This window comes from Euprymna scolopes, chromosome 34 (assembly GCF_053919585.1).
Source record: "Euprymna scolopes isolate OS-2025 chromosome 34, ASM5391958v1, whole genome shotgun sequence".
Lineage (NCBI taxonomy): Eukaryota > Metazoa > Mollusca > Cephalopoda > Sepiida > Sepiolidae > Euprymna > Euprymna scolopes.
Genome location: NC_136515.1, coordinates 30,538,025 through 30,550,829, shown reverse-complemented (window position 1 = coordinate 30,550,829; position 12,805 = coordinate 30,538,025). Strand labels below are relative to the sequence as shown.

Sequence of the window (12,805 nt, the reverse complement as noted above, 5' to 3'; positions counted from 1 at the left end):
TTTAACAGACTGAGCATATAGCTCTCTTGCATTTTTTATTACTCTTTTACAGTGGTTGCTGGCAGTCCTGAAAGCAGCTTTAGTCTCAGTACATATATTACGTTGGTAGCTATGGAAAAAGTGATTTCTGTGTGCAATGGCAGGGGAGAACCATGGCTGGCTGTTAGGTTTTTGTTGGAATTTTTTGGATGGTATGAATCGGTCTATGCCTATAATTAACCATTTGGTCAGGTCTGATACTATAGAGGACACATCCTTTTTAAACATGGAATGCAGAGGTAGGTCAGATATGAATGTACAGAAGCTATCCCAGTCAGCCATAGAGTATCGATATACAGTACGGTGGAGAGGTACGTCTGATGACTTATTACATTTCATTTTTATCTTGACTGCTACAACAAAGTGGTCAGAGGATCCCAGAAGAGATAGAATGGAACATGAACACAGCTCAGGGGAAGTTGTGAGGAAAAGGTCTAGAAGGCTTGTGTATTGACCGGGTGTATCAGGCACACGGGTGGGTTCGTGAACAATCTGAGTGAGGTCATAGGCAATGGCAAAATCATGATAAAACCTCCTCTCGTCATCGGTTTTATTTGAGTGGGCCAGCCATTCCACATTATAGACATTAAAGTCACCGCAAATGTGAATGTTAGCCGAAGGATGAGCAGACATGATGTGGTCAATTTTCTCAGATATGCTCTTAAAGATAGTAACCCCACTGTTGTGGGGGCGATAGAGGGCAAATATAAATGCAGTGGTGTAAGCTAGTGCAACCCTAATGCACATATAAGGTAAATTAGGGTCTTCTCTGGAGATATCCCTACCACATGGAAAGCCATCTTTCATGTAGGCACATATTCCATGCCCATGGCGATCTTGGGGGTCAGATTTAAATGTTAAGTTGGAGTATCCTTTAATTATGAATTCGTCTAGAGAAGTGGTTGGCCCTATGCCAGTTTCACTTAGAAAGAATATGTCCAGTTTCGTCTCCTGTAATTGTGTTTCAACTGCTGGAAGGTTGGAACGTAGACCCCTGATGTTGGAGAAGGAGACCTAGTAGTAGGGGTCTACGTTGGTGGATGGGGTTCTAGGTTTATTTGTGTTTCTTTTTTGGAGATTTGTCATGATTGAGGTTTTGGGGTTTGTGGAGCAGGTCGGTAGACTTGGTTGGAGTAGGACAGAGAGGGAAAATAAGAGAGAAAAAGACAATAAATTTTTTTTTTTTTTTTGTAGCACATAATAAGGTAAAGCCGTAACAATTACCCACTAGTATGGCATCGAGAGGCCCTACTAGAAACTACTGTATGGTCCAGAATCCATTCAACAAATGGCAATACAGCAGCCCCGGTACTTTGCACCTGCTGATAGGACAGCCTCCTTAGTGGTTAATCCAAGGTTTGGGTCCCTGACTATCAGGCGGATAATGTCAGCTCAGAAGATGAAACGTTTACCTCCAGCACGCTTACTAGTGACATGACCACAAGGATAGACATAGAAACAGAAATTTTCCGACATCTCAGGCTACTCTTTACAAAGTACTACCGACCTAGAAAGCAGCTTTTCTTCACCCCTTTTCAGAAAAATCATTCATTGGAAACTGAAGGACAAAAAAGCAAGAGTCTTTTGTAAAACTTAATTGTAAGGGGGCTGTTGTTTTTGGTTTTACAAAACCAAAAACAAAAACAACAGCTCCCTTCCCTCCCCACCTTTTTTTTTCTTCTTCCCCTACTTCCCAACCGACTCTGTCGGTGGGGCATTAGAATACACCGACTGCCCCCCTGCAGAGAGTAAAAGTCTCTCAATGGGGTTACCTGTTGACCGTGAGTGGCAACCTATAATGCTTAAGGACAGGATCCTGGTGGTTGAGCAGATCATGTCCAAGGTCCTAGTAGGACATGAGGTGCAACATGCTACTTTGGCCCTTACTTGGGTTAAGACAGGTGGTTGGATAGGCCCGATCCAATCAATCGGTTGGTCATGACTAGCACTAAATCAGACAAACACAACAAGAAAATACGCTCACGCTCCCCACATTAGGCATAAAACTGATTTAGAAAGGACGAAGGAAACATGGGTGCTTGAGTCCATCAGCAGGAAGAGTATACTTCTCTTGTATCCTTGTTGTGTTGGGGTGAATGAGTTTCCCCCCCAACACTTCCCAAATAAGGCTCCGAGACGGGTGGGGAGTAAGAGAAATGAAAAATTCAAAATATTTAAATGGAAAATAAAAAGCCTCAAAAAAGAAACCATTGTGAAGTTTCAGACAAATCTAGTTCAGAATCAGAAACAGAATCACAACACGAAAATCTTGTTTGAAGTCTACTTTTTTTCATAATTATTGAAGCAACCGAAGGAGAACTGATAACAAAAGTGTCCCCCTTCAAAATAGAGAAAACTTTCTCAAGTATCAAACCAAAAATGGTGAAAAAACTAAATAACGGCACACTACCAGTGGAAGTAGGAAGCCAAAAGCATATCACAGAAATCTTTAAATGGAGACTTTTTAATAACCAAAAAGTAAAAATCTATCCTCACAAAACGTTGTAAAGGAGTAATCAGGAGTTCAGAACTATCACTATGCTCCTTGGAAGAAATTAAAATTAACCAAAAAAATCAAAATGTTACCATCCAAATTAAAAAATATGGTGAAACCATCAATACAAACTCCTATATTCTAACCTTTAATACCCATCAAATCCCAAGTAACATCAAAATAGGATATGGAAAAATAAATATAGAACCGTACATAACAAACCCTCTCAGATGCTACAATTGTCAAAGGTCACCATCGAGACCGGTGCACACACTCTCCAGTATGCATGAGGTGTGGAGAAAACGAGACCCATACAGATTGCCAAAAAGAGCCAAAATGTATTAACTGTCAAAAAGGCCATAGTGCAAATTCAAAAGAATACGAAAAATGGAAGAAAGAAAAAGAAATTATTAAAATAAAAGATACAAAAAATATAACCTTCCAAGAAGCTCATAACCTAGCTGGAAATATAAAATACTCAGAAATAACAAAAAAAACATACAGCATACCACCGGACCAAATAACCAAACAACAAAAGCAGACCTATTAAACATCAAACCAGAAGACATCATTAAATTACTCAATGAAGTAAGGGAACTAATGGAAGAATTCAAAAAAGCTATAAAAGCAGCCACACTACACAGAACTATAACAACAATGAAAATAAAGATTACAAAACTGAACAAAACTCTCAAACCAAAACTCAACCCAAAAAACCCACAAAACCCCAAAGTGCTACAACACCCACAGAAACAACTCCTCTCACCGAAAAAAAAAAAAAAGTCACCAAAAAGTGCCCATGAAGGAAAAGGAAACAAACCACCAACCAACAAAGAAGCTAAAACGAAAATAAACAGACCACGTTCATCTTCCAGACCAAGAGACTCAATCCAAAACAGATTTGAGGAAATGGACATAGAAGACCGAAGATCAGACACCAACGACTAACAAAAGTCAAAAACAAATACATAAAATCTAATCATGACCCAAAAAATCATCCAATGGAACTGCCGGGGCCTAAAACCCAACATAAATGACTTATTACTTCTTATAACAAACCATCAACCAGCCATCATATGTCTCCAAGAAATCTTTTTAAAAGCTGAAGATAAAATAAATATAAAAACTACAAACAATACAATCACATCCACAACACCCAACAGAGAGCTTATGGAGGAGTATCTATACTTATTAGAAATAATATCCCACAAAGCAAAATAGATCTAATCACTAATATTTAAGCCATTGCTGCAGCAGCCACACTACACAGAACTATAAATATCTGCACTATCTACATCCCACCCCAGGATCCAATAAATGAAGCAGAGCTGAACAAAATAATAAATCAGTTACCCAAACCCTTCTTACTGTTAGGTGATTTCAATAGTTACAACGATATATGGGGATCTGCATACTTGGATAAGAAAGGGAAGAATCTTGAAAAAATTATTAACGACAATGACTTGTGTATATTAAACAATAAATCCAACACATACCTTCATCCCGCTTCAGGCACCTACTCAGCATTAGATTTATCTTTGTGTGACCCTACTATCCTCATGGACTATAACTGGAAGGTTCTAGAAGATTCATGGGGTAGCGACGATTTTCCAGTGATTTTAACAAATCTAAAAGAAACAAAAACCCATCTTTCCCAATGGAAAATAAAAAAAGCAAATTGGGAGGAATATAAAAAAAAATGCCAACAAAAACTCTCAGAGGAGGAAAACCCAAATAAATCCATAGAATACTTCTCTAAAACTTTACTAGCCATTGCACATGAATGTATACCTAAAAGTAGCAGAACTAACAAACAACAAAGACCCTGGTTTAACAACGAATATCAAAAAGCAATTCGCCAACGTAAAGCTGCCTTACGAAAATTCAACTCCCAACCAACAAAATACAATTTAAACCTTTTTAAGGAAAAAAGAGCAGTGGCTTGTAAAGTTATTAGAGAAGCAAAAAGAACATCATGGAAAGACTATATAAATAAAATAAACTTGAATACAAACCCCAAACAAGTGTGGAACATGGTAAGGAAAATTTCGGGTAAAAACTCACCCTCCCCTTATTACAGTCAATCCTTCCAAAAGACAAAACAAGATACAGAAAAAAAGATAAATAAATTAAATTTCAACTCGAACAACAAAGAAGAATACAACTATCCTTTTACTAAAAATGAACTCCTAAAAGCCATAAACGAAGCACATAATACAGCTACTGGGGCAGATGAGATACATTATGAGTTTCTGAAACAACTTCCTTCCAAATCTATAACACATCTTTTAAACACGCTCAACAAAATATGGTTCAAGGGAAAACTACCCAATAACTGGAAACATGCTATCGTGATCCCCATCCCTAAATCAGAGAAAGACAATTCAGATCCACAAAATTTCAGACCAATTGCATTGACAAGTTGTCTCTGCAAAACATTTGAAAGAATGATAAATAAACGACTGAATTGGTATCTGGAAATGAATGACTCAATTGCCAACCTACAAAGTGGTTTTAGAAACAAAAGAGGAACAATGGATTGGAGACCTTTATCAAAGAAGCATTCATTAAAAAAGAACATGCAATAGCTATCTTTTCTGATTTAGAAAAGGCATATGATACAACATGGCGACAGGGTATAATAAAAGACCTTTACAACCTTGGATTGAAGGGCAGACGACCCATACTGATAAAAGATTTTCTATCTGATAGAAGTTTTAAAGTAAGAATCGGACCCACCCTATCAGACACAAAAATACAGGAAGAAGGAGTCCCACAAGGATGCATTTTATCAGTTATGCTATTTAATATAAAAATTAATAATATTGTAAATTGTCTAACCAATGAGATAAATGGCTCCTTATATGTGGATGACCAACCAACAAAATCTGCCATAGATCAAAAAATATACTTCAGAACGCCAACTACAAATGTGTATAAACAAACTAACGACAGAAAATCGCTTTAAATTTTCAACAACCAAAACTAAATGTGTCCATTTCTGTAATCATAGAAAAATGCACAATGACCCTACTCTCAATCTAAAAGGATCAAAAATCGAAATAGCTGATCAACATAAATTTTTGGGACTTATTTTTGATAAAAAACTCTCCTTCATCCCTCACTTAAAATATTTAAAACAAAAATGTTTCAAGACTCTACAACTATAGCAAATACGGAGTGGGGATCAGACTGCTCATCGCTCTTAAAATTATATAGAACTCTGATAAGAACCAAACTAGATTATGGAAGCTTTATATATGGTTTAACCTGAAAAAGTTACCTTAAAACTCTAGATTCTATCCATCATACAGGATTAAGACTTGCCCTGGGCGCATTCAAAACCTCTCCGATAGAAAGCTTTTATGCTGAAGCCTATGAACCTCCACTAAAATTGAAACGTGAAAAATTAGGCTTACAATCTATAAATATAAAAGCGAAAATGTATGTATGTATGTATGTATGTATGTACGCTTTTCCTCGATGTCCACAAAAGGCTTCTTTCAGAGAAGCGCTTGCTCGCTTCACAACTTCTTAAAACTTTTTATATCATCTATAAATTGTAATATCTCACAGTTAACCATGGAGCTCGCCTGTCTATTTAATTTTATTGGCTTTCAAACGTTAATTATTCCACATTTCCCGCATCGGCACGCGTTACATTCGGTTTTCGGTATTAAAAAAAGCGAAACTCAACTCTAATCACAGGCCCAGAGCCAGTGGTCTCTAGAGAGCTAAGTAACGTTTGGTCAATGTCGACTTCGCCATATCAGACGGTAGCTTTCATTTTGAGACGAGGGAGCGGGTTTTTAAAAACAAACAAACCGATTTATTGACCTCATTAAAAACTGTCCCGCGCAAAATGGTAACTGCTGAATAGCTATCGCCGTCACGTCAATTAAAAACGCGCACCTGTTTTTTTTTTCACATTTTACTATTTTCCAACTGCGCGTCGTCAAGGCTTCGTTTTTTTTCACGGGCATCTGTTTTTTTTTCACATTTCGAGTTTTTTCACACACACCCACAAACCCCCGGGCAACGCTGGGTACCCCTCGCTAGTATTATCTAAAACTAAAATCAAACCCCAAAAATTCTGCCTATCAATGCACCTTCAATCCCAACTACACACATCTATTTAAACAAAAAGAAAATGCAATTAAACCCTTTGGTCTCTACATGGAAGAAACAATAAAACCACTTACAGACAACTCAATAGATCAAACCAGCATCCACAAGGAAAATCTCCCAGAACTCTCACCCTGGCTGTTAAATCAACCTAAAGTTATACTAGACCTGACAATATATCCTAAATCCAATACTCACCCTGCAGACTATAGAGAAAAACTAAACAACATTCTGAATTCTTACCCAAATTGGACACACATTTACACGGATAGTTCCAAAGATCAAAACAAAGTGGGATATGCCGCTATTTCAGAAAACACTATTCATCAGAAAAGGTTACCAAATAACTCCTCTATCTATAGTGCAGAAATTACAGCCATAAACCTGGCTCTAGATATTATCACAAACCAAAACTCCAAAACATTTATAATATTTGTAGACTCATTATCAGTATTAGAAGCAATAAAAAATCAAAAATTAAACAATCCCCTACTCATCAAACTCTTACAAAAGATCCATTCTATCATGCAATACAAAACTTTCTTCTTCTGTTGGATTCCCAGTCACTACGATTTCCGTGGAAATGATAAAACTGACATGGTGGCCAAAAATTCCTTAAAACTACAAATAAACGACATAAAGGTCCCATATAGGGATTACAAACATTCAATAAACATTTTTATCACAAAGAAATGGCAAAAAAATTGGAACAATTGCCAAAATAACAAACTCTTCCAAATTACCCCTATACTTAAAAAAAAACCCTCTGGATACCAGAAAATCACGTAAAGAAGAAGTAGTCTTATCACGTATCCGAATAGGACACACATACAGAACTCACTCCCACCTACTAAAAAGTGAAGAACCCCCCCAAATGTATACCATGTCACGAACCTTACACAGTGAAACACTTTTTACTTGACTGTCATGATCTCACACGAATTCGTCAACACTACTACAAGGCTACAAGTTTAAAAGAACTCTTTGATAAAGAAAATCCTAAAAACCATTCTAAATTTCTTAAAACAAGCAAATCTTTACCATAAAATATAAAAACCATCAAATAACAAACTATACCAAAACATTGGCCGAATATACCCAGCGAAAATCGATTCTGAAAGTATCAAAAATTTAAATCTTGTATACAGTATTTAATGACCCAAAGAAGGTTGATATGCTGATTTAACAAACAAATCATTATTTCTGAAACCCTAAACAGTACAATAAGCTTTTTCATGGTTGTATTCAAGTTGTTACTTTGCACCCCCACCAAGATGAATTACAAACAAAAATTTAATTGAAAATTAATTGGTGTTATTAAAGTAAAATATTCCAACTTTGTTGGATTAAGTTAAAATTTTTTACTTTATTTAAAAAAAAAATTTTTTTCATGTGTGTGGGGGGGAATCACCGCTTATCAAGGCCCAGAAGCCACTCGAGGATAAGGGTTAATAGGTATATATTAGTCATTGTGATTTTAGCATAGTAAACATTTTGTAAATTGGATTACTTAGGGAGACGGTTCAATAAGAACTTGTTCACGTTGGACTTTAATTGTTCCACAATCAAAATATGTCAATGCATTCTTTGCATTCTTTTTATTTTAAAAGTTTAATTAATTTAATTGTTAAAAGTTTAAATAAATTTGGAAAGTGGGATTCGTTTTTTTTTTTTTTATTCTACAGAATATTTAATTTACTTTTCCAGCAAGAAGAGGCAAATTTTCTTAATATTATTAAACTGTATATATCATTTTGAGGGAAATATTAACATTATATTATATATACATAGTATAAAGAAATCAACCATGGAATTTTTATGGATCATGCTAATAAAAAACAACCTTGTAAAAAAACAACTTGAATTGCCTGAACAATGTTTGGAATAAAATGACTTTTCAAAATGAGTTTTGTATTCGCTTGATTTGATTATAACTTAATGCAAACAAAACAAAAAAATAATTTTTGTTTCTTTTTAAAATCAGTACTTCTCTATAAATCAATACCTCTCTATAAATTATTGACTATTGTTTTTATCTTCTTGTTTTTTTTTCCAGCTACATCAGTCCCAATACATCAGTCAACCGTTACTCACCTGATGTCAGCAAATCTAACGGGGTGCCATTAAAAGACGGACACCGATCAGTTTGAATAATGACTAAATGATGTGATGATAGACGCCATAGACATTTCAAGATGATTTTCGATGAGAATAATTTCTGCTATTATTTCAATCCAGTCACCTACACTTTTCTTTTATTAAAGTGCCTTCCTTTTATTTAGAGTGCCTTCCTTTTATTTAAAGTGCCTTCCTTTTATTTAGAGTGCGTTCCTTTTATTTAGAGTACCTTTCTTTTATTTAGAGTACCTTTCTTTTATTTAGAGCGCCTTCCTTTTATTTAAAGTGCCTTCCTTTTATTTAAAGTGCCTTCCTTTTATTTAGAGTGCCTTCCTTTTATTTAGAGTACCTTCCTTTTATTTAGAGTACCTTTCTATTTAGAGTGCCTTCCTTTTATTTAAAGTACCTTTCTTTTATTTAGAGTGCCTTCCTTTTATTTAAAGTGCCTTTCTTTTATTTAAAGTACCTTTCTTTTATTTAGAGTGCCTTTCTTTTATTTAAAGTGCCTTTCTTTTATTTAGAGTGCCTTTCTTTTATTTAAAGTACCTTTCTTTTATTTAAAGTACCTTTCTTTTATTTAGAGTGCTTTTCTTTTATTTAAAGTACCTTTCTTTTATTTAAAGTACCTTTCTTTTATTTAAAGTACCTTTCTTTTATTTAAAGTACCTTTCTTTTATTTAGAGTGCCTTCCTTTTATTTAAAGTGCCTTTCTTTTATTTAAAGTACCTTTCTTTTATTTAGAGTGCCTTCCTTTTATTTAAAGTGCCTTTCTTTTATTTAAAGTGCCTTTCTTTTATTTAAAGTACCTTCCTTTTATTTAGAGTACCTTTCTATTTAGAGTGCCTTCCTTTTATTTAAAGTACCTTTCTTTTATTTAGAGTGCCTTCCTTTTATTTAAAGTGCCTTTCTTTTATTTAAAGTACCTTTCTTTTATTTAGAGTGCCTTTCTTTTATTTAAAGTGCCTTTCTTTTATTTATGCCTTTCTTTTATTTAAAGTACCTTTCTTTTATTTAAAGTACCTTTCTTTTATTTAGAGTACCTTTCTTTTAAACATGGTTGTGAGCCTTCCATTCACAATATTCTTGATAACAATTTTTTCTTTCTTTTTTAGTATTATTACTGCTGCTATTGTTATTGATCATCATCATTGTTTTTTATTATTATCATAATAAGTATCATCATCACAAGGAGTTCTCACACTAGTTATTACTAATGATCACTCATTGGCATTCCCTGGAGTCTGAGTGACATATATCCTTAGATTTCAAGTATTTCATTGCTTCTTTTAGTAACCATTTCAGATCACTTTGCATAATTGCAATAGCCATTTTAATGTCTTGCACATAACAGTCATTGTTTTTTTTTTATTATTATTATTATTATTATTATTATTATTATTATTATAATTATTATTATTATTATTATTATTATTATTATAATAATAATTATAATAATAATAATAATAATAATAATAATATGATGATGATGATGATGAATATGCTAACAGCATTTCTTGTTCATACATATATATAATCACCTTTCACCTGCATTAAAAAATAAAATCATCCAATCAGTAAAGATGGTGATTGTGATCTTATGTTACTTAGGTACAAAATTCAAATTTTACCCATTTCAAAATGAATTGTTTCCGAAATCAAGTTCTCTTGTCACATTGACTAAGGCAGTACAATTTTAAATTAATATATTTCTAAAAGTGACATCCATTTTAATGATTTAGCTGACAATTATTTTTATCGTGAGAAGATAGAAAATATTGTTTTAAAAATAATTTGCTACAATTTTTAATAAAGCATAAATGTATTCAGTATATTCATTTAAAAAATATTTAGCTGACTATCACAATACAATGTTTTTTTTCTTAATGGTATTAACCCTGGCAGACATTTATTATTAAAAAGTTATTTATTTTATTGCAAGTTTGTAAACAAATGTTATTCTTATTGTACCCCCTTTCAACCCAATGCAAATTTTTATAACCCCTTCATATCAACTGGAGTCCTTAACCTTCATCACCATCCTACCCGTACCTTAACACAATGCATCTAGAAAAATAGTTTGTATTGTACCATGACATCAAATCTCTAACCCAAATTTAAAAATTCTATTATCTAATGCATATGATGAAAGATTTATTAGCAAACAAATGACAATTACAAAAAGAAAAGAAAAATTGAAAGACGAATTGATGAAATAGACCTTAATTTAAAGAAATGGAGTTTTAAGAAATTCAAAGTGAAAAACAGTCATTTTGCATAGATCAAACGAAAAAAAAATTACAAATAGAGAATGGATTATCAAATTAGTTTAATTCTTAGTTGAACAAGGTCGATAGCCATTAGTCGCGTGCTCTCGTTTAATGAATGAATGCGTGAATGTAGGATTGACATGAAATTCTTAAAGATAAACTAAAATGACCGAAAAATGGGCTGAAATGACTTAAATAAATAAAAAGTAAATGACTTAGAATGACTTAAATGAACTTAAGGATGAATTGAATGGCCTTAAGAATGACTTGAATGCTTAAAAAATAACGGAATCCTTCAAAAACAACTTGAATGATCTGGAGAATGACTTAAATGTCTTTGAGACTGACTGGTTGTAAAGTGGGTGATCATTTTACATTAAATTAATACAGAAAAGTGATCCCCCACTTTATATCACAAAGTTACAAACATAAGTACAGCATGTAGTAAGAACAGATACTACACTTTGATCTTGGCCAAAAGGCCAAGAAAAGCTGTATTTATTTGCTCCCCCACCGAGCAAATTAGGCACAAGGCCGATTTTTTATGTGAGGAGTGAAAGAGAAATGGGGACCAACTCTCCGGGGAGTAGGGGAGCTGGATAGTGACAATTGGTATGAAGGGCTGCCCCTACATTGACCAAGGTATTATATGTGAGGTTGCCCCCACATATGGTCTTTGCTTGCAGTATCTGCCAGAAAAGATACTACACTTTGATCTTTATATATAATTTATTTCATGAAAATGAAAATTACAATCAAAATAATTCAATGTAAAATTAAAATTAATAAAAAGCAAAATTCAAATTTACAAAACAAATTTAGGCACAAGGCCCTTTAAGATCTGGGTGGGGGAGTGTTGCAGGTCTTTGTTACTACAGTGAAAATGGAGTCTTTAGGGACTTTACTCTTGACCGGCAACATTTACCACAATACCTCATTCACTCTGTGGACTCTAAACTAACTAATTAAAACCCCCAGCGTTTTTGCAAAAAAGAATATATTTACAATTACTTTGTGTGATCTTAGCCAAAAGGCCAAGAAAAACTTAAAAAGCTAAGAACAGCATCTATTAACAACAGACCTTTGATCTTAACCAAAAAGGCCAAGTACAAAAGTGTTATGGACAGACCAACAGACAGACGGACTGACGGACTGACTTATAGAGTCGCTTGCGCGCGAATAAAAATAAATTTAATATTTTAATTAAAAATAATTATTAATTATGAAAAACTATATTTTGTGGCTTCAAAGTTTTCAAATTTGGCATGGCAACTCTTGAAAAGATTTCCTGCCCCTCCCCCTTATCTTATTATTATTAAACCAAAATGTGATGTTATCAAATAAGCAAACAAAAATGTGATGTTATCAAATAAGCAAACAAAAATGTGATGTTATCAAATAAGCAAACAAAAATGTGATGTTATCAAATAAGCAAACAAAAATCAATGTGTGTTATAACATCATAAAAAATCAGGAAAGAAACGTGCCTCCGTGTAGTGGGTTGAGTGACAGGCAGGCAGTAGCAGGCAGAATGGTTCACATTTATAACAGAGCAGTAGTGTGAGTTTAACACCTTAATTTTTTAAAGATAAATGTTCTATAAGTTTTAAATGTATATATAACAATATTGTAAAATAATAACATTAGTAAAATCAGTATTTTCTGCTTAATAAAAATGCTGAGCATTTTCTATTGAAAGTGATTTATTGTCAAAAGGTTTTTACCTTTAAAATTGCTTGATTGGTGAAGTTCTTTACCATAA

The 12,805-nt window shown here is 33.7% G+C and overlaps 1 protein-coding gene and 1 pseudogene across 6 annotated transcripts in view; one reads left to right on the top strand and one right to left on the bottom strand.

The window, feature by feature from the left end:
• Positions 1 to 8,939, top strand: part of LOC145259152 (centrosomal protein of 135 kDa-like) — a 493,729-nt gene extending 484,790 nt beyond the window's left edge. For all 6 annotated transcript variants that reach the window (XM_080116863.1, XM_080116866.1, XM_080116865.1 and 3 more), the window contains one exon: positions 8,715 to 8,939. In XM_080116863.1, the coding sequence (XP_079972989.1) occupies positions 8,715 to 8,808 (94 nt within the window). In that variant the 3' untranslated portion in view covers positions 8,809 to 8,939. The remainder of the gene's footprint in view (positions 1 to 8,714) is intronic.
• Positions 8,940 to 11,400: 2,461 nt separating this feature from the next.
• Positions 11,401 to 11,537, bottom strand: LOC145259336 (U2 spliceosomal RNA; annotated as a pseudogene).
• Positions 11,538 to 12,805: the final 1,268 nt, after the last annotated feature.